The sequence below is a fragment of the Xiphophorus hellerii genome, chromosome 7 (genome assembly GCF_003331165.1).
Source record: "Xiphophorus hellerii strain 12219 chromosome 7, Xiphophorus_hellerii-4.1, whole genome shotgun sequence".
NCBI lineage: Eukaryota > Metazoa > Chordata > Actinopteri > Cyprinodontiformes > Poeciliidae > Xiphophorus > Xiphophorus hellerii.
Genome location: NC_045678.1, coordinates 14,191,455 through 14,218,906, shown reverse-complemented (window position 1 = coordinate 14,218,906; position 27,452 = coordinate 14,191,455). Strand labels below are relative to the sequence as shown.

Sequence of the window (27,452 nt, the reverse complement as noted above, 5' to 3'; positions counted from 1 at the left end):
AGATGCGTCTTTAATGTGCACAGGTGTGGGTTATTCCCTCTGTTCATATCAATACTGCAAAGACTCGGCTAAGATAAAGAATCAATGAACAAATGCACAGACCTTGAGCATCTCAAGGTTAATCTTCAGTAAATCAGTAACCAACAAACATGTTCAAGTTTTTAATGCATCTGAGTTAAGAAATTCTCTCCATGATTCTTTTGTGCCAATACCAAAAGTAAAGGAACTGGAACTACAACAAAAAAATTGTCCCACATATTTTTGGTCCACTTGCTCTACATTGATTAGTCATACATAATCTCTGTATATACATGTGTACATTAGCAATTTGGTAAACAATCTGGCAAAAAAAAGAGTTGTATAACTCCTTATGTATGCCATCTATGAGACAAAATTGTCTTTAGTTATTACTATAAATAAAGAATACATATTATTTTTTCCACATTTATATCCAACAAACTACCATCTTGATGTTAAATACCACAAGGGGCAATCATGCCAATGTTTTATATTAATGTCAATAATTAACTATTTCTACTATATGATGTAGTTAATTTGGGCCATGGTTCAGTAGATCAGTATCATAACTGTTCAAAACAGTTTTTACTCAGCGGCCTGCACTACATATGCATAAATCATTAAAGCACAAAAATTTTGTTGCTTTGATTAGCTATATTATGCCCCCAAGGTCTAGGGGTTTGGGGGCGGTAACATAAAAATATGTCCAGAGAAAACAAGTGGAATGTAAATTTTTTTATTACAAAAGATGGCTTCACAAAACCAAAATACAATACAACTTAACCCAATTAAAACAAAAAAGGACTAACAAATTCAAGAATGTTAAGTGCAGATTAAATTACAAAATGTTCAAACAAGTCAGTCTAAAGTAAACTCAAAACGACCCAAAAGAAAGGACACAAAGGGAGCACCAAGCCTCCCAAACACGAGCTTCTAGCTTATGTGAAATCAATCTAGAGCAGAGTCAAACTGCTTAGCAGAACAAGCAAGAGCAAAATAGTTCAAAACTACCCAAAGCAGTTGTAAACACCAAAGGTGGTGGACAGCTTAACAAAATCTCTTCCTACTAGCTGCTGCACTGAAGGAATGGTTTCAAGAGCCTTTTATAGGGAGCAGGTGAGGCTCATCAATGTCTGATTGGCTTGACAATCCTCTGCTGGTCCAATGCAGTGGCTGCTCTCCTGCAGCCTCCAAGCAGCCAATCAGGAAGGTGTTCTGTCACAGCTGAACCTGCATAACAAAAGGGAGCCTGCACAGCCTCAAGAAGCCAGGGCCCTTAACAAACTACAAATTAAGACAAGTTGGAAAACACTAATTTTATCAGTATTGATTCTCAGTAAAACATTACGACCTTATTGCTGCACGCAGTTTTTACTAATGTTATTACTTACCGTGTCATCAGCTGCTTTCTCTTCACTCTGTCTGCCTTCACATCTGTTGCTGCAGAATCTACACAATCTAGTTTCCATCAGTCCAGAAAAAGTTTCACCTTTTCTCTTTAGCCAAGTCATTGTGTTTAGATCATTTTAGTAAAGGAGCTAATCAACATCTGCACTTTTTTATGTGTTTTAGCCTTTCCAACCAGATTAGTTGTAGTGTGTAGTTCAAACAGACATCTGTTTGAAGCCTGACTTCACACATAAGGATTGACCTCACTTATTAAAATCAACAATATTACTCTGAACATTCACTTAATGATTCAAAATACAGAACCTGCTACATTTTTGTCATGACTTATGGTCTTTTTATTTTCTATTACTTTGCTACACTTATCTGTAAATTCATTCCCTTGTAGAAATGCAATATCTTGGGCTGATGTTAACGTTGAACACATATGTAAATATCAACATTTGTCCATCCTCAGCTTCCTTTTTCATAATATTCTGGAGGAAAAAAAAATCATATTTCTCCACAGAGCAGAAGGAAATCTGCAGTTTCGCATGACTTCTCAGGCAGATCATACCCCATAAATCCCTGTTGCCTCCTTAGGCCTGTCTCCTGTTGTAGGACTTGAATGCAGACAATAAACCCACTCAACTGCAAAATGAGGTGACAAGAATTAGAAGAAAAACAAAACAAAGCAAGGATGTACCTGGGCTTGTCTTTGTCATTGCAACATAAAATTATTACATTAGAAGTTTGGAAGCTTTCATTCTGTGAAATGTTAAAAAGTTGAGCAACATTATCCCTACTCATCTAAACACAAATTGAAATACAAATTATAGGGTAGCTAAATTACAGGGAAAGGTGATTAAATTGGTCGCATAGATTGTACGGATTACAGTTGTTATGAAAGTGCAATGAATTTGATATAATTTAGCAATTCCTTGAGTTATGACTCTAATTATGTCCTCTAGGTGTTAATGTTGTGACACTCACAATGTGAGACCCATGTTTTCAAGAGGAGAACCTATGAGTGCTTCTCTCTGATGGTATTAACAGCCTCCTAAATGAAACTTTTCCTAAAGCCATAAGTGCATGAGCTGAGTGGAGGCTTGTCATGTCACATGTCAGAATCACAGGCCCACGGCTTCCATTTAAAGGCGGCTGTAATTATATAGCCATGCAGGCTGCAGTCTGACTGGATGGGCTGACAAAACATAAGACTATTAAAGAGGAGATTGCGACTTGTCTCTTCATTTTACATTTCAAAGTTTTACTTTTAAAGTTCTTCAGAGGAACTTGACACCTTTTCCTAATTAAGAGTCTATATGAATTGTGAATATGGACATAGGATCCTGACCTCCAATTCCCCCAAGTCTCCACTGCTGATCTGCAGCTCATTGGGAAACTTCTCTGCTGAACACCTGTAATATCTAGATTCAAACTTTACAAGAATGCATAATGTGATACCTTACAAAAGTGCTCACTAAGCCTGTTTTCTGCATTAGAAACATAATCATTACATGTAATATCAGATGTTGACTTTGTTACATTTAAAACTTATGTCCTCTTGAAGTAAGAAACATTAGAGAAGTTTGCAGAAACAGGGATCAATATAAGATCCTGATGTATCCTGCCAGCTCACGTTATAAACTTCAGTAATAGTTTTACTTTCTTGGTTGCCCTGAAGCTGATTAGAAAATGGACATTTGTCTCTAAAGTTGAAGAAATTTCTTGCAGACCATGCAAAAGAGGTACTATGTAGCCTCTAAGCTACTCTAAGCTGAAGATTCAACCTGCTTCAATGCTCTCTTTTTAGAAGTTGGATATTTATAAAACCAAAAGTTATTTAATAAGTGACTCACAATATCAGTGACCTCCATTGTAGTTTAACAATCTAAGGGCCCCCAACGGCATCTTACACGAAGCCTCAGAAACAACTCTGCCTGAGTTGTTGGTAACTTAAAGGTGTTGCATTTGAGTGAATTACATCAGAAAGAATGACTGAGTGATATCAGTCCCTGGATAACACCATCTTCTATGACAACACTGAAGTGATGCATGCAAAACACAGTGAAAATGAGCAATTGAGTTTATCTCCATTCATTTTCATCAACTTTACAGATAACTGCATTTCATCTGAGCACTCTAAGCTACATGGACAACTAATCACCCTATAAAGGAGCATCTCAGACCTTTTGACTACAACCACATTTTTATTATTTGGTTGCTATTGTTTTGTGTTTTCTAAAAATCAGTATTTTTCTTATTACCAGTTTGTTGATTTTCAAACTATGCTATCACTGAAAGAAAATTCTAGTTTCCCTGCATATGATATACATTTTTGCCATTTTCTGGAACAAGACAGGTGTTTCTGTGACTAAAACATTCCTTTCACCTTCAATATTAAATCTGTTCTATCCGCAGATTTACCTACCGCTACATTATATCAAAATGAGTGCAGCTGAATCCATTAAGACATTTTGTACTGCACCCAGGTTGAATCTGAAAGCAGAGCAGAACTCATCCAGGCTCTCAGATGCCTCATTTCCTTTCATTGTACATCACTGGTTGTTTTAAATATGGCTTGTTGATTTACTCTCAAGTGAATTACCTGTAGGATGATTCATCAGTTGAAAGTCCTCACTTATATGACTGCTGTCTAACCTTTAGAGTACCTTCTTTAATCTTTCTCAGTACATTGACATCATCTCTCCCCCGATTGTTGCTCATCATCATTTAGTACCTTTATGTCTGAATTATAAAGATATAGTTGATCATTAAATTTAATGTCATCATCTTAATGCCTTTTTATTGAGAGAATACATTTGGTGTATGCTCAGCAACTCATTCTGAAATCTATTATCTAATTATATACCCTTCACTCAGCTTAATGTAATTAGTCAACCCCTACCTGTCTACTTGAAGCAAAAGGCATTACTTATACTAAAAACAAAATTCTGATTTATTCTAATTTGCTTAATGATTGATTCTTTTGTTTATGATTACATAGTTTTATTCCTTTCCTTGACTTCTCTGATACTGTAACCATACAGTTTACCTCAGAATTATTCATACCCCTGGCAAATTTTATCTCAGTTTTACCAGCATGTTATATTAACTAGGGATAGGGAGTGGGGAAATTATGTAATTTCCAGCTGCAAAGTGCCATTTTATGGCACAATTAAGTAACTATGTTACTTACAGTTGTTATGAAAATGCTATATATATGAAACATATCTTAAAAAATATTAGACTTTGTCATTTAGCACTTTGAAATTGGACCTTTTTTCCATTTTTTCCATACTGTCATAACAAAATGATTGTTTTAGCAACAGATGTACAATATATGCATGTATGAAACACTAGCCAACATTTTAATGTGTAAATGAAGGCATTGGCAAAATGTAATGTTTCAATTGTTGAATTTTGTGTTTTTATTATGTAAAGCATTTTCAACTGCCTTGTTGCTGAAATGTGCTATACAAATAAAGTTGATTTGTTGATTGAAAAAAATCCCTATTGTTTATACAAGCTACGTACTGCAACTTTACCAAAGCTAATGCATTTGAAATCAAATGCATTAGCTTGGTTTCCAGCTAATGAAAAGAACAATGTTCTATTTGGAAGTGAATAAATGAAAAACTTTCTCCTATCTTAATTATTTCAATTTGTACATTTGAAACATGTAGGATTTATTGAAATAACATCACAAAATTAAGTTTTTATTCACAGAAATTTTTGTCGTTGAAGAAACTTTGGATTTTCTTAAGGTATTCAATTTAAAGTGCTTTAGAATACAAATATATCACATTTAATGGTGAATTTTGTCCTGCTTCTAGCATCAGTAACCAAAATGAATATGAATTCACTCATAATAAATAACAGTATGTCAAACAACTTTCATATTTTGTTTAAAACGGAAAACAATTTACATCTATGTTGGCCAGTGCTGAATTTTTTTCATAAAATGTATACTTCTGACCTCCACTGGTGGATGTTGCTGTATTCTTTCTGCTTGATAAAGAATAAGATAGTGACAATTACATTAAAAGAAAATTCCCGTCCTCCACTCCAAACGGAAAATGATATTTGCTGTGGGATTAAAAATTTGCATTAGCATTCCATTAATCTTTACATTCATCAGTAGCAAATCCAGCCATCAGCTTCACCTCTAAAAACACATGGCCTTTTAATACCACACATCCACATAAAGTCTGTGCTCTGAATGACAGGTGGAATATAGATGCTGACTATTGGCGGGCTAGTTGAGGATTAGTCAGCTGAGCACTTTATCCCCCTAACAAACGGAAATAGAAATGAGGGCTTTAATCCGAGATGGAACGGCCACTAGTGTGGGGCGGATGAAAATGAAGAATATGCAATTTGTTATTGTTCTCCTGTTTTATAATCTACAGCTGCAACACAACTAGGGGTTTTTATTCAGGCCTGCCGGCAATAAAATTCACCAATGCAAAACAGGCAGCCCATGACGGTGACCCACAATAATCTGATCCACATATGGTGACATGGTTGATGGATAGATGGATAGATGCAGAAGCTGAAAATGGAAACATCTGTGACTTCACTACTGCAAACTGAACCTGCTGAATAAATTTCGAGCTATGACATTAAATATTAAACAGATGAGTGTGTCGAACTGATCCAGCTGCCCTTGGTGGGTTTTGGTCAGCAGTTTTATAATTAATGATTGGGAAATATATCCATACCTCATGCATAACTATGAATTTGGAATAAATGCTTACAAGATTTATAGGTGTAAAAAACAACATTATCCATGCTGATGGTGTGATAAGGTCAGTTTAGTTAGAAACTGAGGCAGGAAAATGTCTGTGTAGCATTCATTGATAATCTCTTAGTTACACACCCATGCCCTATTTTATCCTCTTGGACGTGTGCCCCACAACACTCGATTTTACAAGTCAGCACTGCCATCTCATGGCTTATGTTGGAACAGCATGCTCTCTGTTAAGGCTGAGTCTGATGACAGATTTTCAGCAAGACCTTCATCTATAAGTTATATGTGTATAACTTCTTAGGCTTTGTGAAAAAATGTTTCATTTTATCAGATTATCCATCCATCCACTTTCTAACACCTTTGTCTCTAGTGGGGTCCAGAGGGGTGCTGATGCATATCTCCAGCTAACGTTCCGGGCGAGAGGCGGGGTACACCCTGGACAGACCGCCAGTCTGTCGCAGTTTTAAAGTTTTAAGGGTGTCATAATGAAGTGAATATGTAAATGTGTTTGTTTATTCTAGCTTCTAGAAAATACTGAGCACCAATGCCTTTGTTGAACATAACATTTCCAGAATGTAGTCACAAGCTGAACTGTAGTGGAGATTTTCAGCAAAACCTTCATCTATAACATATCTGTATAACTTCTTAGGTTTTGTGAAAAAAATGTTTCACTTTATCGGATTATGAAGATGTTAATATCAGTTTTGTGTTGCTGATGTAACGTGTTTTTACACTGTGAACACTTTTTTGACATTCAGTCTCAAGGCACACCATGCAAAAGTACAACAAAGTTAGAACAGTATCATTATATTTGTATTTATTTTCATTAGAACACAATTTTAGTAATTGTAGCAGTAGTTTTCATACTTTTCAAAAAGATCATGACCTATGAGACTCTTATAAATCATTCATCTCAAAGTTGTTTGTAAAAAAAATTAAAGAAGTTACTTGAACTAAAGCATCTATAATATTACAATATACTGGTAGTATAATAGTAATAATAATCATAATCGCAATGGTAGTTCTATATGCATTTGAGCCTTTTTCATCTCTAGAATAATAAACTTTTTACCTTCACACACAGAGAACCACAGTCTTTCACAAAAAGGCTGTGGTGCTGAGGGTGAAATCTGTTGGTCTAACTGTGCCACACTGTCTTCAAACATCAGTGATTTAAGACGCTCAAATCAAAGAAACAGAAGAAGAAAGTAACAAGGCAGTAACTTAAATAAGACAAGGAGAGACATACATTGTTCAGCATACTAAGGAACACCATTACAACCAAAAAAAGGAAATGAGCTTCTGCATAGATCCACGGGAAAGAGAAAGGAACCGCTGTAAAGACAGAGAAAGTGAAACATTTGTGTTCATTTGAATGGGTTCACTTGAGCTGAGGGCAACAGGCAATAATAGTTTAAATATGTAGGAACAAACCACAGAAATTTTGTTTGTATGTGATGGAAGATGACAAGAGCGTCGCCTACAGCTGCTACAGACCATTTCCATGGATGAAGACTGGATTTAAATGAGCTTACACTGTTTTCTTTAAGTGAAAAGCCTTATAATTTTGACAGAACTAAACATACATTGAAAATAAGAAGTACTTGTTGCATGCATGCCTCCATGACCAACATGACCAACAAAGAATGATTCAATTAATTTTATTGTTTGAAAAACTCTTGCATGTCAAAATGAAAACAGTTGATGTTTATGCATGAAAGGATTGGGTTAAAGGGACCACCTATCGACGGCACTCAAATCCATGCAACAACGATGAAGATGCATAATACAAACATGCTTTCCATGTCTATGTTTAGAACTATGATGCATCTCAAGCATGCCTGTTAACATAACTGATAAAGTTAACTCACTTGCAAGAATGGTGCCATATCTGATCACTTTCCTCCTCCCACTACAGTATCTGGCCCAGGCCAGGCATCCAGGCATGCTTTCTTATTGTTTTCATTCATTTCTGAATCTAACATTCAAATGTCACATCTAAAACCGAGACAGATCAAACCAGGCAGCTGTTTTCCAATTATTTTTAGTCCCATCGTATTTGTATATTCGTACTGAAGCTTTGTTTATTATTTATTTATATATTCTTAGCTGTCGAGAGAGGTGCAGAGTCTGTTCCTTTGCTCCTGTCGAACATGACATTTTGTGTGATCAGTGATTGTCCAGACATATTTTCAGTCAGTGTTTGCACAGTGCAGAACACAGATGGGGCCCATTCCTCATTGTCAGGATGTGCAAATTATCAATGGGGGAGTCATTCTAGAAAAATGACCTTTCCATTTTTGTTTTATGTATAAACACAATGTGTAAAAGTTTTATAAATTTTGTATATACAGTTCTGGAAAAAAATAAGAGTCCACTGCACTGAACCTCATTGAAAACCTCATGTTTTTTTCCACCAAATATTGATTTCTAAATAAATACGACAATTTTGCTTGGAATTTCAGAGACATGTTGTCAGTAGTTCATAGAATAAAAGAACAATGTCCATTTTACTCAGACATCTTCCTATAAAAAGTAAATTCAGAGAAACTGATCATTTTTTTCCAGAGCTGCATATACAACTTTTTGTGTTTTTGCTGCCCTGTCAAAATGACACTCTGTGTGGTAAGTCATATTGTCCATATCAAAAACCACCAATTCTTGCAAGTCACTTAAATTGGATCTCCTACTTGTACTTTAAACGTTGGCAACATAAAGTTTGTGTGATGTATCAAATGCATTTCTAACTGAGTGATTCTACAAACAAGTGAGAATCTTGAGAATCTTTTCTTCAGATGTGAAAATTAGGATGTGAATTTGCAGCATGTTACTCAAAACAGGGTTAACCTTGGTACTAGATGAAGCTCATTTTCCTTTCACTCAGGCCTCCGATCTTATTTACTTAATTTTGTAAGATTTTAGATTTTTTTTCAGACTGGGGAGAGCAAAGAAAAAAAGAGAAATTTGAGTATGACACTATTGTCAAAAGTAATTCTTGAAATGTATATTTCATGCGAGTGCAGGGCTGCGGTGCAAAATCTAATAGTATTGTAGATCCCTGCAGTCTGAAGACAACTTTTTTTAGTAATATCTATCTAGCAACCCCAATGTGAAGATGTTTGCAATTAGCTCAGAACAAATGAATAACTGAAAACCTAAACTGAAAAAAATAATAAATAAAATATATACAGAGGTACAGACATAGCAGCAGCAGCACCCTTCTACCCACAAGTTAAGGGGTAAAAAAAATAAAAAATCTCCCAGAGCTTAACCATCTTTGATTCCTGTATATCTAACAGTTCTCGTACTGTAGGCCTCCAGCAGCAGCGATAATATAAAAGAATAAATATATCTCTCATCTAGTTGTGGCCCCTGGCATAGCAGCATTTTTGTCACTGAATGTAGACAACTTAAACCAGGATGGGTGGATGGGGAGCTTTTCATGCAAACAGGAATAGTGAAGAGTAATATGGTGCAAGGTCTGAGCAGCAAATCTAAAGATAAGCCAGTATATAAATATATATTGACATAGATGGAATAAAGATGGAAGTAAATTCACCATGTAATGTTATAACCTGATGACATCAGATTCTGGACAGAACATTTCATATAATAAACAACCTGGAATGCGAAAATAAATGTATCCAGCAACATCTCCTTGCTTTTAGCAGATACCTGATCTTCCAGCCACTTTAATCAAAGAGACACACAATAGAAACAGAACTAAGGAAAGAGGTCAGCCCTTAAGGTCACACCATTTCTTTCTAAAGCTCACACATCCCAGGCTTAATAAATAAGTAAACTGAACTGACTTGAGCGTTCATTAACAGTGACATGCTCCTTTCTCTGCGTTTGTTTCTGCTCCTGATTTCCAATTGCAGTAAAAAAAAGGCCTTTTGCACTGAAGTTGAATGAATTTCTGTGAAAATAATAATGAGACATTGTCATCCTCTCTGTTGGCAAGCAAACAGTAAAACAAGTGACTTTTAAATGTGTCTGACTGTATGAATGACAATGTTTGTTCGGTATTTCATAATAAGCCCTTTACATAATGGAATCTGTGATGCTTAAAGTAAAGAAATACAAACAGTGGGCATGCTACTGGATGTGATTTGGGATTAAATGTGGTTCTGACAATACAAGTAGCCTCTTTTTGCAGAGCCCCCATGCTCCATCTTAACTGAGGTAAACTGATTGAAACTGCCTTTGTGTTTAGAGATGAGCAAAGGCTACACATCATGGCAGATAGCCAAATTATAATTTAACAAACCTGAATGAGAGTTAGTTGTGTTAGTTGCTAGTTGTGCAAAGCGATTAATATAACATCCAGCCATCATGTTGTCCTTGAATGAAATAGGGCTTGGGGTTAAAATCTCTAAGATGTTCAAATCTAGTACTTTTGTTTTTGGCAGAGACGGATCAAGCATAAATAGAACCCTGGGCAATTTATGCCCAGGGCACTGCCCCCCTCAACATATAAAATGGAGGAACTCTTTTTTTTGTGTTCTTGAGGTGGAAGAAAATGCAGTGCATCGAGCAGGAGGCGACTGTTGAATAGTGGTACCAACTCCCCCAAATCCACACATCCACAAATCAATAGAAAGCTAAAAAATCAATATTTTTATATTTTATTATATAGATGTGCCCCTTCATAATGCCACCCTGGGCAACTGCCAATATAAAAATCGTCAATGGTGCTAAGTTTTAGGGTAGATGAAATGGGGTAACCAAGCCTGACCTAAATACATTTTATTTATTTTTTTTGTTTCTGAATATTCACTGTTCAGAGCAAGTATTTCTTATTTATTTTATTTCTTTGGGGGAGGGAGGCTCACTGTGTGTATTCATAATTTAACCCTATCACAGTCTTAGGTGTAGTGCGATGCTCAGGAGGAGCGCTGCAAATGTAGTCTTCAGACAACAGGAAAACGGGGGTCAAGGGTTGTCCTGTAAGACAGTTAATTATTAAAACCACATACACACACACAAAAAAAAAGCTTGTAAAAGCTCATGTGCGGTCAGTGAGACCCCGCTGAACCACGCACACGTTTTTTTATGAGTAAAACTTGTAAAAAAAACCTGTGGGGTCAAAATTGGGTAGTACGAGGGTTAAATAAAGTGTACCAAAATTAAACTATTTTGTTCACCAACTCACATTTGAAAAATAACATAGATAATAGATACAGAAAAATAAAGGTGTCTGAATTTTGAATAAAAAAAAAAACTTAACTGATTGTAATCGCAAAGTAACATTTGAGATTTCACCATAAGGGAATGTCAAATTTCACTTTCCTCATTTAGGTTTAGAGAAAATTAAGTGTCTTTAAAGTCAGCATAAGAAAATCAATGGTTAGTTAAGGAAACATTTTAAATAGTATTAGAAAACTTTCCTGAGCCCAGTGTTTGCTTTTAATGGAACACAAAATAGTATTTTGATACTAAATTGTGTTATCTGGTGAATATTGTCTCGCAAAACTAAGTAAGAAGGAGGCCTGTAAGCCTTAGTCGAACAAATGCATTTTAATGGAAGTCAGAACCACATTAAAACCCAAAGAAATCCTAACAGGAATATGACCAAACCCCCATGGAGGAGCAGAGAAAATCTGAGGGGCTCTCCATGAAACCATTAGCCTTTTAAGTAGACTTTTTGGCATAGCAACATCCGCTCATTCGCTCTCTCACTCTCTTCCTCTCTCTCACACACACATACTTGCTGCTAATTTGTTTTTTCACATTTTCTGTCTTACTTAGAGGAATCATCTTGTTCCTGAATGAGGGAACCACGAAAGAGACGAATAATGAACATTAGAGAAAGAATATGATTATGTTATTCCATAGTCAGCCAGTGCAACAGAAACCAATAATTGGAACACAGTGTAAAAAAGCGTAGAGAAACTCAGCCACGAGGAAGCTGACCTTCCCGCTCAACAAAGGTTGTGGCATTGTCCCTTTTTTCTACCAAAGGGACAGCTTGAATCCCTTAGTTTGTGGGAGATTGTTTCTTTAGTTTATGTTTTGATTGATTTAAGCGTCTCTCATCTCAAAGCATCCCATGTGTTTTTGTTTGTCATAAAGTGTTGCAGTATGTCTACAGGCACACAGCTCCAGCTGTTCGCATCAACCGTCGTCGTATTTTTCCAAGCTGGTTGCCATGGTGAGGGAATCCCCCACCCCCACCTTCTGCGACCTCATATCCACTCAGCTGCTCCATCACTCCTCGTTGGCGGGGCTCTCCTCCAGAGGCGTGAAGGTGGGGAAGCCCAGTCCTGTTGCATTGTGGGATGCAGTGAGGCTGGCAACAGTGTGTAGGAGGACCAGGACCAGCAGGCAGAGTTTGAGCCGGCTGTTACACAGTCTGCAGGCTGCCGAGGAGCTGAGGGAGGTACGATGCTGGCATGGCGGGTGAGTTCTTTTTAGGGTCCCTCTGGAACGGTTGTCCACTTTTGAATCCCACCGCACATCACAGCACTCTGCATTTGGGTCAACACCTGATGGGTATACTTCCAGCAACCCTGGATGTTTTTAGATAAGATAAAGGAGACAATTTAAAGACTTAATCATTTTTATTTTTATACAAGACGGTGTACTGCTTGTCAAAACCTTTGCAAAATAACAGTCTGATATTGACTGGATTTTTTATGGGGTTTTTTTTGGCAAATGAAAAGCTTCCAAAATCTTCTCAAAATCCAGTGTGATAGAGAGGGGAAGCATTTTTCTCCATGGAAAAAAATGCTTGTGATCATTGGAAGGCATGGCAAGGCAGATGAATATGGAGATCAAATTCTACAAACAGTGGAAAGCCTGAATTTTCACTCTTACATTTGGATTTATGCTCACCACCACAGACTGAAGTTCATCAAAGGCTAGCACTACATTCAGAGGTGAGTAGTATCTAGCTACATTTACTTAAGTAACTATTAGACTTGGATGGCAGCTAAAAATATTTCAAACACTGAATTTTAGCCTTACTTTGTTTATTTTAATAAAACATGATAAAGCAAAACACTCATGTTCAAACCACCAAATGCAGCCAAATATGCTTATTTTCATAGATCGGATCTGAAAACACCCACAAATGTGTTTCTCCACATGACCACCAGGAGGCAGCATAAGCTAAGAAATAGAACCCCACAATGTCACAGTAGCACACAAGAGGAGCAGAGTTTTACAGTAACATGGCTTTGCATGGTGCGTGAAAGCTGGCTTTGTGTGTGTGGCGATAAAGAAAACTTTTCTTACAGCTGTGAACCGCTGATTTTGTATACTGGTATTTGTCACCAATAAAACTCTTAGCATATCTGGTGGGATATTAAAATAGCAATAAGAAACTAGATATGCTAAAATCCTGTTAATGTTTTAAAGAAGTGGTGTCCTAGTCTGACACCAGGTTTTAGCTCATGGGTTTAGATTACGGTATTTTTAAATGATTGGTTCTGGTAAAACACCTGTAGCTCTGATTGGGTAGCTTCATCCCTGGTGAAACACAGCTTTGATTTGCAGGGTCAGTTTTTGACGGTAACATCTATTTTCTGAGGGCCAGCTTGGAAAACTGTATTCCAGCTGTAAATTATTTTGTTGATTGTGTCTTGATTTCCTCTTAGAATCTAAGCTTTTTTCACTCTTTATAATGAGGTTCACAGTGACAGAGATAGGCTATAGCTGCAGCAGCTTGACACCTGACTGTGTTGTGTGACCTGCTAAAATGCTATTTGTGTCTGAAGCAAAATAACTATTTTATTCTGCACGTTTTGTGTGCAGTCAGTTCAATGGAACTATGTTGCCATTTGTTTTAACACTATTTACACAGAGAGGCCACACTATTGCACATTGCACACTTTTCAGTTTTCTAGTTACAATTAAACACTTCAATAAGATACATGGAACATATACAAAACTGTAAAGATTTAGTCTTGGTTTCTCTGGAGGCAATGCAAGTATGAGACGTTTTATTATGGTCATTTCCAAGGAAATAGAGAGCTTTTTTCTGTGATTTCATCCAGGGAAGTAATTATTTTGACCTTAACTGTGCAAAACATACTAACACTAGGCTAGTACTTCGGCAAACTGCTGCATAAAAACAGCAAGAGCAAGATGTAAGTGTTTTATAAAGACTGTAGTTGCATGTTTTGACACAACAATAAATTTGCAAACACAAATATGCACATTGGTAAAACAGACCAAAAAAACTGAATTGCATATTAGGGGGTAAGTAAATTTTACCTGTGCATACAAAACTTGGGCTGCCTCCATGAATGAGATCATCATTGTCAGGGAGGACAAAGGGGCAACGCTGTTGAACCTCCAGGCAGTACTGGCCACAGGGGATTCGATTGCTGCAGTGTATCTGGGTGGTCTGGAAGTACTGAGAACACAGCCAGGGCTTATAAACCATCTAGGTGGAAGACAGAGAGGTGAGAGGATATTGATGAGTTAGGAAATGTTTTTTTGGATGATACTCACATACACGCACACGCATACGCATTTATGCCACGTTCATACACCGTCATGACCTTTAGAGCTATTGATTCACACGAGGCTGTGCAGTTATCCTGTTGATCCTAATATCCACTGTTTAATGAATGTGCTTGTTGCTGGGCAGTCATCAGTTTGTCAGTCAATACTGAGGTATTACCCAACATCCTCTCTGAAACACAGTATCACCAGGTGCACGGCACAGATTTCAGAAGGCTAACGTCTATTTTTAGAGCCGATACAGTGGTGACTCTGCGTAAAATATGACATAAAGAAGCACTTTTATAAAATCTTGATATAAAAAGCCAACTGCTGCAAAACTGCACCCTGAGACAAAAATCAAGCATTTAAAAAACACAACACAACAATTTTCTTTTTTCTAAAAAAAAACAACATATATGCAAGGTCTCAGTAAAAAAAAAACAATGAAATGAACTAGATGCGCTTTATTTTTTGTTTTGCTTTATCCACATTGAGTTGAGAGAATTTCTCATACATGCAAAGGCTGAACCCAACAAAGTGTTTAAAGTCAATGAGGTCAACAGATTTATCTTAGAACCATTGCAGATGTTTTCCTGAAATGGACATGCATTCAGAAATATTTGTAGGACAGTCTAAACCAAAGCTAATTATCCTGAAACCAGAAAGTGAGTGGTGGTAGGTATGTATCATTTACTCTTTTCACAGCCCTGCACAGCAACAGTATGAGTGGATCAAGACTTACACAGAGTTAAGGGCAAGGACTTTTTTCATAACATGGGCAAAACAAGGGACCAACCCACAAAGGCTTTGTCACCCCCGAGCAAATACATTTCCCAAAAGGGGAATTCCTCCTTTAGCAACACAGGCTAAAACCAGAGGTTGTGTATGACATTGCTTTGGTCCCAGCTGACCCGTCAGTCTCTTGGGAGATAGCATAATGCTCTCTCTTTTACTACATGGAGAGGGACTATTCCCCTGTGTGCCAGGACAGACGGGTACATCAATTGCCAGGTTCTATATGCTGCTGCATTATTCACTTCCTGCACCTGCTCCTATAAAAATTTGAATGAAAGAAGTGGCTGCCTGTTGTCCCCAGATAATCTGTCTGTTAGAAATCTCACCCCATCTTGAAAGGGACCTTCCAGCACAATGGGAATGATCCCAGGGGATCATGCTGTAGGCTTTGTACAGAGTTTCCTTCCCAACAGTATACCTTAATCTGGGTGCAGTAATCTGGTAGTAGCTCAAGATATATCAACTGGGAAAATGTGTTTTCCATGCTGTTTCACTGTTTAATCAGTGTGTTCATAAAACACATTTTGTTTGGATTGTTTCAATGTAATAAATATTCATTATTTCTAAGGGATCTTTTTTTTTTCTTTGTAGGCAGACAATTACAACTTTTGTACCCATCATATGTGGAAAATGCACAATATTTTAGGTTGGCTTCTTGAATACAACCATGGGTTTTACACCAGTGCCCTCCACAGTTACACCACATCTGGCATATGGTGAAACTGGCAAATCTACAATAAATGCATGATGCTCCAATGCCGTTAAGTTAAAGTTTGTCTGACCTTATAATATCAAGGTGTACTCAGTAAAGTATACAGTGAGTTTGTGCTTAGACCCAGAAACTTTGTGCTCACAAATGAAAAAAAAAAAAAACAAATAAAAAAAAAAGCAGGCCTTTTAATCCAGCCATGCAAATAACATCAAAATGCATTAGCTTATGATCCTCTGCAAATGATGAAGAAGAGACAAATTATTTTTGGTTAGTGCCTTATTCTTAAGCATGTGATTAGGTGCTCCCCTCGTTGTGTGGTATTATCATTTGCAGCAATTAACCAATAATTTTTGAGAAGTCCTTGGAGGACTGAAAGGCAAGCTGGCACCTGCTGGGAGTCATTTATAACATGCAAAACAGCACAACTGAACATAGACCCTCTATCACATTAGCATGCATTTTGCTATACTTGTGAGGTTGAATATGCACTCAGATAAAAATGTGTACGTTCATGTCAGTGCTTCAGTTTTAATTACATTTAGTTTATCTTATATCCCAGGGAATCTGAGGCAACTCAGAGTCAATCTTAGAAAAAGAGTTAAACCTATTCAACAAAAATATGACAATACCAAGAAATCAACATAAAGCGGTAAACACAAATACAATCACTCAATAAGCTGTAAAATAATGTCTAATGTTAGAATAAGTAGTCTTTCATTTAAATGGTGACTTCACAAAGATCTAGTGCTTTTTAAGGTATAACTTTGTAACACCAGCCTTATTTTTATAATTAACTTTACTCTGTGGCAATATCTTCTGCATTTTGTGTTTAAAGAACTGAGATCTATTCATGGCAAGAGCTCAGAGTCTTTGTTTTGTGTGAACGACTGGGGTCAACAGTGAACAGTACAATGTCAAGTTAACCAGATCGAGAGTCAAGGAGAACTTCTCTTTAGTATTCAGTATCATTTCATTATTCAGAAGAATCTCAGGAAAACAAACTTGAGGGCATGGTGTTCATGTCAGATAGACAGAAAAACCCACACATGCTCCTGAGACCAATCAAACTTCTTCCTGAGAGGCCCATGACTTGATTGAAACCCAGGATCTTCTTGCCTGTCTAAATTCACATCCATCTGAAACCGTAATTAATTTCAGATCAGTACTATTTATTCTAATGCAGTCTAAATTTAATCACAGTGTAATTTAGATTCAAATACAGTCCAACACAACCTTAATAATCAACCCTCTCACAGTTTTAAGACATGGGGTCATTTAGATCCTACAAGTTATTTACTCTGTGTACAGTCTGGCAAAGTAACATTGACCCTGTGTGCGCTTTTTCCAAGTTGCTGTTCGACTGTGATATTGTCCACGCTCCTCTTGAGCATCACGCTAAAACCGAGGGAGGATTAAAACAATACAGTGAATTAAACTTTAGCTGAACTCTGAGGCCCTGTGATAATACTAATCTAATGTGAATCTCTGTTATTTGGACAGAAATGGGCAAGATCAGAAATGCAATTAGGCCGTTTTTGTTTTCTTGGGTGCATTTTTACTTGCTTTTAGCTAAAAATGGAGGCTGCATTGGAGTGCATTGAAACCCTTTTGACCCGCAGCAAAACCTGTTTGACACGAACAGGTTGAACATAAGGAGCAAAATCAAATGCAAATGGCGGCTCACGTCATGCATTGCACTGTGTTGTAAGAATCATTTTCTTCTGTTTGAATAAGTAACAAATCACCAAGCTATGGAACATCAACTCACATCATTCAACGAGTCGACGCGAAATAGCATGTTAACATCATATCCAGGAGATGTTTGTAAATTTCAGCAAAATCTCAGTATTTGGTTATCCCTTGCGAATGCGCCATATAAAATGCAGACTTTGGGGAATAATGTATTTATTTGTTGGGATTCCTAGATAATGGTTATCCTGTGTAAATAGGGCTCTTGTTTCATATCCTGATTTGGTTTCTCTTAGCCAATCAATAATGTCAGATTATTCCCCTTATCACACATGCTCATATTCCTGTCTTTTTCTCCTGTTCATTCTGTACTTCCTCTAACATAATGTTGTAAAAGTACAAAATAATTTTCTTTATATTTTTTATGGGAAGTATTTCAAAACAACAGGTAAGCATGAAGGCAGATCGAGAACAACCGAGTTCAAAAAGCATCAAAATCAAACAAAGTGAAGCAGATCAGAACTGAGACAAACCTCACATTTAAACAAAGCCATAAAAATCAGGGATAAATGTCAGCGTGTGACATAAGACTGTTTGATGTAAAGGCCTCATTTCATCTGCCAAATGGTAGCCAGGGCTTTCTGAAAAAGAAAACAGCCTTTTGATCCTTCAGATAAAAAAAAATACGATTCATAAAAATCCTCTAATTTAATTTCCTTATTTTTTGTAAGAGGCAAAACAATGTTAATTTAACAAATCATAGGCTTAGAAATTAGTGTAAAGAGGATATTTTCTGAAGAAATGTTTTCTTACTTCAAGACATCTCCAAATTCTTTAAAGTCTTAGTTAAGTCTTAAGTCTCTGAAGAGAGACTTATATCTGATCCAATCTGTCTGGACAGCCTGTCGGGTTGCTGCAAATTATGCTTTGGATTTGAGTCAATATCCTAAAGTCTAAATTAACACATGAACCTTAAACATATTTATATTATCAAAAAACATTCTAACATGTAAACTAAGTTATTTAAATGCTGTTAATTTTTACAAAGCTTCATACTTTGTCCACTATTCAAAAATGTTAGTTTGCACTTATGATCACTCAAACTAGAGATGTGTTAATACTTTTAAAATTTTCAAAGTCCACAATAAATTAAACAGGACTTGCTATTTTAAAGAACCCAAAACTTTTTTTTGTAAAGAATAATAAAAGAATAAAATGAAAGGGGTTAAGTTATTTTTTACCAGTTTAACTTTAAGGGATAACCATGTGGCCATTAATACAAAGCTAACAATTGCCATTAATCATTTAGATGAACAAATATCCTACACACACCTTGTAATAGGGGAATTTGTGCATTTTGTCAAACTTTAAATCTGTGACTTACTGAAAATTTTTGCTCAATGGTAACATGAAAAAGAAATCCAAACTTAGAAGCTGCTGCTAATTTGTTTTGAGGCACATAGACATTTCACAGAAAGTCCTTTTTAAAAATTCTCCAGTCTGGATTAATTAGAACAATTTTGCGGAGGAAAGCAAGTCAGAAATTTGTATTTACTCACATTAACGTTTCTTGACATTAGAATTTAGTTTGTTGATGTAAAAAACAAGAAAAAAAAAGAGCAAAATTGTATAAATCTGCTAAGAATATGGAACACTTTATGTCACTGTAAGAAAATGCATATTAGATTTGGTTGTAGATGAGCAAAGCTAATTTACTACAGGGAATCCAAATCCTTCTGAAAACATGTTCCTCTATGTCAAAGTCTTGTAAAACTAACTTAGACATGTAGAAGTGTGTATCATGGAAATATCTGACATTCCACCACAAAATATCTGACTTACTTCTTTCTTGTGGTAAAAACCCTCCAAAGGAGAGATGAGATTTCTCTGTAATAAAATTGTGTTGGTACTCTAATCTATCTCTCATACTGCATATCAGTTTGGTTATCGGAAAATTCCATGCTACAAAATGCTGCCACAACATACTCTTTCCCCTTGCTCTCCACTGCTGTGCTCACATGTTGGTGACCTGCAGAGGTGAGCCCAGCTGGCTCCTGAATTAGATTATTTCATTACAATTAGGCTAATATCATTGTAGCTGATGGAAGGCCTTATATTCTGCCCTGTACTATTGGCTTTAAGTGGCCCTGGATGGCCCTGTCTTGTCATTGCCTTGTCTTCGATGTTTTATCTGGACTTGCGGCTTAAACTGCTGACAGAGAAGCAGGAAGGGCACAGAATACCAGAAGGTAATTCCTTTTTAACCTATGGCGCAGTGCATGACAACCACACACAAAAATGCACAGGGTCACGGAAGTCATCTCTTTAGTATAAACAAATATGTTCACTACATTTAAGCTTTTTAATTAGGCCCCAACTTCTATTCACTTTTCTAAAATAGACTGAAATAAATTCACACCAAAAGAGGCCCAGAATTATTTCACAATAAGAGCAACAATTAGTGTGAAAAATCAAAACAAGGAACAAAAAGCATGCTTGCATAATTGATTTGCCCCCTGAGTCGTCATGTTGCTTTAACCTCAATGAGACATTAGGAAAGGAAGATCAGTTTCTCTTGTGTTAGGATCAGAAATTATTGAAAGAAACATCTCTTGTAAAGAACCGCTGAAGGGACCGCCTGCAAAGATGACACTTCAGTTTTTAATAAACTCACATGTTTCCTGAACATGTTTAAAATGACAAACATAAATCCATTGCAGCAATCTATTAAACAATTAACAAAGCTTCTGAATCTAGGAAAAAAAGACAGGGAATTTTGGGATAGTAAAATTATGAAAACGGAGTATCACTTCACAAAGGGATTGGAAATTACCTGACGTGTATTTTTTTCTTTTCTAAAAAGAAAAGAAAAAAGTTCTAGCTATGTGTGAACTAAGGAGGAACTCAGGATTTCAGTTTATTATAAAACATAACCTCCTGCCACACTAAGTCCTCATTTCCAATCACATAGCTATGATCTTGGAAGATAAGATTTTTTTCAATTAGCTGCTAAAAGGAACCACAATGCAGACCAGGCAGAGGAATGATTGAACAAATAATTTAATAAGCAAACCATAATTGGAGAAGGATTTGAAACTGAGGTGAGCATGACCCTGACCAAAAACACATTGGCTGCAACGGTGAGAAGGAAAGAGCAGTAGAAAAACACTGTGCGGATGTGTGTGTTGAGTGGTGCAGAGGGTGGTCAGTTCAGTGAGTGTTCAATAATTGAAGATGTGAGTGCTGGGATCTACCAACATCTCACAAAATTGCCTAGCAAAGCACTTTTTGTTTGCTGTCAGCATGTGACTTCATGTAGCGAAGTAGGTGTTAACTTCACAAACTGTGATTGATAATATGATCCTATGTTCTCTGTAAAGTCTGGCATTTTCTTTGTGAATGTGTCATTTATTGACCAATGCTTTGCCTTGTCTTGTATTATAACAAGGCAACAAAAATAACCACACAAAAACTCTCGATATGGCCTGCTGACGTTCCAACACAGACAACATATACACCTAACTTGTAACAAGGAAGTTGATACCTGCTAATATGCAACATAGATGTTTACTGAATATCAATAAATTGATTAATATCCTGAAATACCCATAAATAGCGAAAAGTAGAACAATGGAAGTAAGCTATGAAAGAAGCATTTTTACAGGTACATAAGAAAAAAAAAGACAATTTTGAAAATAACCAAAAAGTACTGAATATTTTAATCATGTGCACAGATGGAAAAATCATCCTGTCCAGTAAAGCTCAGATCATCATTCAGTAGTTTCATTACTACACTAGATGAAACGAATAATAAATTGAAGCAATAAAGGAGTCATTTATACGGGGTCAAATGGAGGTTATTTGCAGACAAAACTCAGATTCTAGCCTTTGTTATTGTAGCATCATTTCATAACACTTCCATGGTAATTTCCAATCAAATGGGGAAAAAAAATTGAAAAAAATTGTAGCAAATATAGGCAGAGAAAACATCCCTCACTGACAGAAACAAACCAGTATGCATGATTAAACACTGCACCAACGAATGGATGTGATTGACCATGTAGTAAACAGAAAGAGCATTTGTAATGAGTGTAGAATATTTACTACAATCCTAGCAGAGCAGGCAGCATTTAACAGTCCGATGTGCAATGTGCATTTCTATGTGTGTAGACTGAATCACTGCATGTGCTTTTAATGACTAGCCCGAGGCGCCAGTACCTGGCAAGCATAGAAGCCATGTCAACAGCAGTTATTTAGAGAAAATGTAACGTAGCTAATGATCTCAGCAATAAGACAGACATGAAATAGACATGCAGATTCAGCCAAGGTGGCTTGAGAAGCCAGCGAGAAAATAGAACTTCAGCAGACTCCAAAAACATCAGGCTGCAGTGTTTAAGGTAAAACCAGCAAAAAGCAAACACTAATACAACTCAACATGAGGTGACTATTTGTTTCTATTAATGTTACAAGTGCAGGAGACCTTGCTGTTTATGACCCATGCAGAACAAAAACAGCTGTACAAACCATACATGACAGACATATTCAATCAACAGCAGCTTAACACCAACCCCTTTCTCTTTATATAGGCTGCTAATTTGATAAACAAAAGCCATGCTAATGTAATTACCACACAGCAGATATTTACGACAGTGACATGCTAAGTGAGGCTATTAAATTGAGAATGTATACTTAACTGAACAGAAGAGAAGACGTCTAAGTGAAATATAATCCACCACAAACAGCTACTTTGTCAAAGCAAAATGTTTAGACATTTCACTCTAATGTTAACTCAGCAGCAAATTCCAAAGTAGTATTTAGAACTACAAAAATGTTACAAAATTTTCAATCTACTATTTTATATAATTTAAGTTTTGAAAGAAGAAACACATATATGTTATTTTCTTTTAGTATGCAACGGTTAATATTGAAACATTAAAAGTGTCAAATCAATTGCCTGAAATACTGGACGTCTTCCAAACTGAGTTTCCACAGTCCATGAAATACTGTAAGTATAAACGCATACAACAAAATATCCCAAAACCTGGAGAGTACATTTAAAGATGCTTAATGAAGTGGACTCAATGGGCACAGACACATGAGAGAGCAATGGGACAAAACAAGGAGGAACTATTAGAAAATAAAACATAGAATACTCCTAAAATTACAAGATCTTTTCTGATACATTATTGTCAAATAATACATTCTTTGCCGGGTGATGAAGTTTCCCTAACAGCACATTTATGCAAAGGTAGTTTAGATTGAGTAGGAGTACTTTCACGCAGAAAGTACTCCTGGTTGAATACTTCTGTCACTAGCTGTATTTTGTATCCTGGACAAAGCTATTGGTGAATCTCTTATGCCATTAAGTAATTTATCTTTCCATGGAAAGGATTACCGGCACTCTGTTTCATTTATGAATGAACTGATATGGTTATATTGGTTAGTGTATTCTCATTCTTCATCTTTCTAATAAAAAGTACGCACTGGCACAGCAGATGGCTGCTGTTATAAAGCGCTGTTCTGCTCAAGTTTCCTCCTAATAAAGGGAAGCTGTTCCCCTCCACTGTGAGAGATTTCTGCAAAGATAAATTAAATATATTCGGTCTGATTTGATTTCAGCACAGATTTTTATGGATTGGACCTGCTTGTCTTATATAGTGTTGTTGTATACTCACTGTATCATATTTTGTGACCTATTAATAAAGTAACTATCCAATCAAAAATAAAGTGCTCAGACTTTATCTTAGATTTGGAATATGTGAATAACTAAAATGCATACTTCCTGCAAACATCTATTAAATGTAAGTTATTTGCAAATAAACTGAATCATTTTTGCAAAATTTAAAAAAATATATAATTTATGCCAGTTTTTTAAGTCAGATATGGAATATTATAGAGTAGTGTAACAGGCACAATGCAGCAAGCATCATGTGCTCTAGATGGCAAGATAGCAGCAGAACAGGGTGTTACATGAAAAATTAATGAATGAAAGATATGGACATGACAGGATATGAATTAATTATGAAACAATGAATTCCCTCCATGCATGCTGGAGGTGCTCTCCTCCTCCAAGATTGTGTTACCCTCTAAGCTACTGAGGTGGTCAGCACCTGCTATCAGCATGTCTCAAGTCTGGAGTGTCATTGTACTCCCACCACACTTTGTAAACATGAATAATGTCTGAAATAGTACTGATTTTTGAACAAAGGTTGTAATTAAAGGCATATGCTGATTGTGGTTTCCTCTTTTTGAGTGGTGTCTTTTTGTTTCTAATGTGTACAAAAAACAAACAAAAAATAATACTTATCTAGTTTTTCTAGCACTTTGAGTGTTTTTTTAAATGATTATATGACTTCCTACCCAGTAAGCCCTTCTTTCATGGACGGCACAGAGGAACCCTAGAAAGAAAGAGGCCAGAAGTGCTTTTACTGCCTATTTTCAAGTTCAGTCAATGTGGATTTGGTGTCTTCCATAATAGCATTGTCTATTTTATTTGTATTTAGGAGAAACATACTTTGAGGCTAGCATCTTTATTGCCACTTAACAAAAATAACCAATTTAGAAAATACAGTTTCTGCTGTATATTGTTTGACAATTCACCTCTTGTTCTGAAGACAAGCAAGAAAAAGAAAGAAATATAATTGTTTAAGCTATTGCCATTCATTGTGAAAGGTAAATTTTTAAAAACACATAATACTGCAAGTAAAAACGTAACAGAATTGATCAAATTTTCAAAAATTAATCATTACACACGGTAGAAAACACAAACTTTAGATGGACATCTTTGCTTTTAAAACTTTTTTTATTAAATAAGATTGGAATAAAAAGTGGTAAAGTCAGGCAGAAAGAATTATAGATATGAGCATGAAAAAAGATGAACATTAAAGACGACATTTTCTACAAGGGGAGCATCCATATGCACCCGGCATTTGCCCAAAAGCTCATTCTGTTGATTAGTCAAGGTCATCTGAGTGTAATTTATTGGCATTGTCATGCTGACACTTACTCTTGTAATTAATTTGACAAAGATAATTATCAGCAAGATGGGCCTTGTGTGAGTGATGAATCAACACCCACTGCAGTTACCCAGGCTGCTGCTGGATCCACCAGACCATACATGCAGAAGCAAGTTCTTCAACTGTCTGTTCCTGTGGCTTATTTATGAAGTTTCTCTGCCTGTGTCAGATCCCACCACTGCACACACAGTCACCGCACCTCTTAAATAATGTAAGCAGTCCAAACAACCAAATGTTGGCTATTAGAGCTCTGTGTGACATAAAAATGTGTCTCTTTTCACAGTGCAGCAATCTTTCAACCTGATATCCGTCCCACCCTCTACACCTACCCTACCCTGTTGCGTCCCTCGGCAGTGTGCACTACAGCAGTTGGATGAAAAATGACTTCATAGAGAGGGCTGGTGCTAGGCTTCCAGCTGGGACAGAACATATATACAGTACACACTCACCTTCAGATTTTTTACAGTGTTTCACTAAGTTGGTTTCATCTGACGTACACTCACTGGCAACATCTGCTGTAGTAGTGGGTCAGAAAGCCTGTTGTCTTCAGAACTACCATAATTCGTTGCGGTATAGATTCAAATACTGATTTTGGTCCATGTCATCACTTAACTGCTGCAGATTTGTTGGCTGCACATGAATCTCCTGTTCTCCTCTTTTGGGTTGAGCTCTGCTTACTGTGAAGGCCTTTGCATCACAGTGAACCCATTGACAGCTTCATGTTCACGTTCACCACTATCACCCTGAACGACTGAAACAAAGAAGTATAGATCCATGCTGTCATGTTCTTTGTTCCAAGTTTTCACCATACTACCTAGATAATACAAACTGAATTGAATCTTCCTACTTGACAACAATTTGCCAACCTATTGCAGTTAAATTTTCAATCAATTACCTGGTCTTAGCTAACATCAGACATACCCAGTGTGGTCTTCTGCTGCTGTAGCCCATCCACTTTAAGGCTCGACATGTTATGTGTCCAGAGATGGCCCACATACCTTGTTCAGTCTGTTTGTTCTCCTCTGAAGTCTGACAGCAATGGAGTGTTTTTGTTAACACACCTGCCACTCATTGGATATTTCTTATTTTCAGACCATACTTTGAATTGTCTAAAGACAGTTGTGCATGAAAAATGCATTAAATATATATATATTTTTTAAATACTGGGATTGGCCTCTGAGCCACAAACAATCATGATTGCTTTGAAAATCAGCAAGTCATCTTCACCATGTTAAAATGCCAAAATGCATTGGGTTCCTGCCAGGTGATTGGCAGAGCTGTGGATTAAGTCACAGGTGTATCTAAGAAATTGACAAAGAATAGAAATAAACAATGAGTATTTGTGTAAATTAATCGAAACAATGTTTGAATTGGTCATAGAGATATAGGATAAAAATGTGTTCACATTTCTGTTTTGGACATTTATCAAAAGTCTAAAGTTAGACCTCTTCAACTCATTTTGACAAGGAAGAAAAAAAAGCAAAGGAAATACATGGACTGAATTGGACTCAGAAAACATATAGATATAGAATCTTCTTGTGGCCTTGACAGAGTTTGATATGGCGTAACGTTTATAAACTATAGATAAAATGCATCTGAGCACTTTTTACACTTCTAACCCAATCCAGCCCTCTCTGCTCCAGTAAAAACCGACCAGGATTTATGTGAACCTCTGCCTGGTGGCTTGGATCTTCAGTTACCTCACCGACAGACCACAGTACCGCAAGGTGAAGGACATCAAGTCTGACACTTTGCTCAGCAGCACAGGAGCACCGTAGGGAACCGAGCTCCCCTTACTCCTCTTCATCTTATATATCTTAGACTTCTGTAATCACTCTGAGTTATATCACATTCACTGGACTAGACACACAAAACATATTACGTGTATAGAAAGGCCCAAAGAAGACTATACTTCCCGAGGAGGCTGCTATGCCACAACATCTGCAGAAAGCTTCTGTGGATGTTCTACCAGTCTGCAGTAGCCAGTGCCCTCTTCTACATTCTGGTGTGCAGGGGGAACAGCATATCAAAGAAAGACACACCCAAGTTGGATAAACTGATCTGGAGGATTGGCCCTATGGTCAGCATGAAGCTGGGCACTCTGGTGACAGTGGTAGAGGAAAGAACACTTAATAAACTGCTGACTATAATGGAAAATAGTCAGTACAATACAAGGAGACATGCAACCCTGAGCTATGTGCAATGATTGATGACTGAGATCCATCACTAAGCAAGTATTCATTGGAAGGAATTACTATAATTGTCATTTTATGGGCTGCTGGACAAAATTAAAACTCATGAGATGCTGGCACATGCTACGTTATTTCTATAGACAGCCACTGATCTAGCCAATGATACTGATAAGCTAACTTTGGGTAATAAGGAGCTGTCGGCTGCAGGAACCGGAATAGCTACTGACAGGTCATTACCATGTCATCAGCATGCCAAAGATGGCAACTGGCACCCTGAGATTAGTAACCTATTTATTGAGGTACTGTCCATGCCAAAGGCTTAGCTAGATTAGCTACTGAAGAGGTGACTCTTTTCCGAACAACCTGGAAATATATATGACTCATTACTACCAGCAAACTATTTACCTAATTTATTTAATTTCAAGCTCACAAAC

The 27,452-nt window shown here is 36.7% G+C and overlaps 1 protein-coding gene across 1 annotated transcript in view; it reads right to left on the bottom strand.

Annotated features, from left to right (window-relative positions):
• Positions 1-6,951: 6,951 nt before the first annotated feature.
• The window catches only part of nalf1b (NALCN channel auxiliary factor 1b), a 91,914-nt gene continuing 71,413 nt past the window's right edge, over positions 6,952-27,452 (bottom strand). Inside the window, exons 2-3 of the mRNA XM_032568253.1 lie at positions 14,381-14,552; positions 6,952-12,672 (exon numbers count right to left, since the gene is read on the bottom strand). Coding sequence (XP_032424144.1) covers positions 12,371-12,672; positions 14,381-14,552 — 474 coding nt within the window. The 3' untranslated portion in view covers positions 6,952-12,370. The remainder of the gene's footprint in view (positions 12,673-14,380; positions 14,553-27,452) is intronic.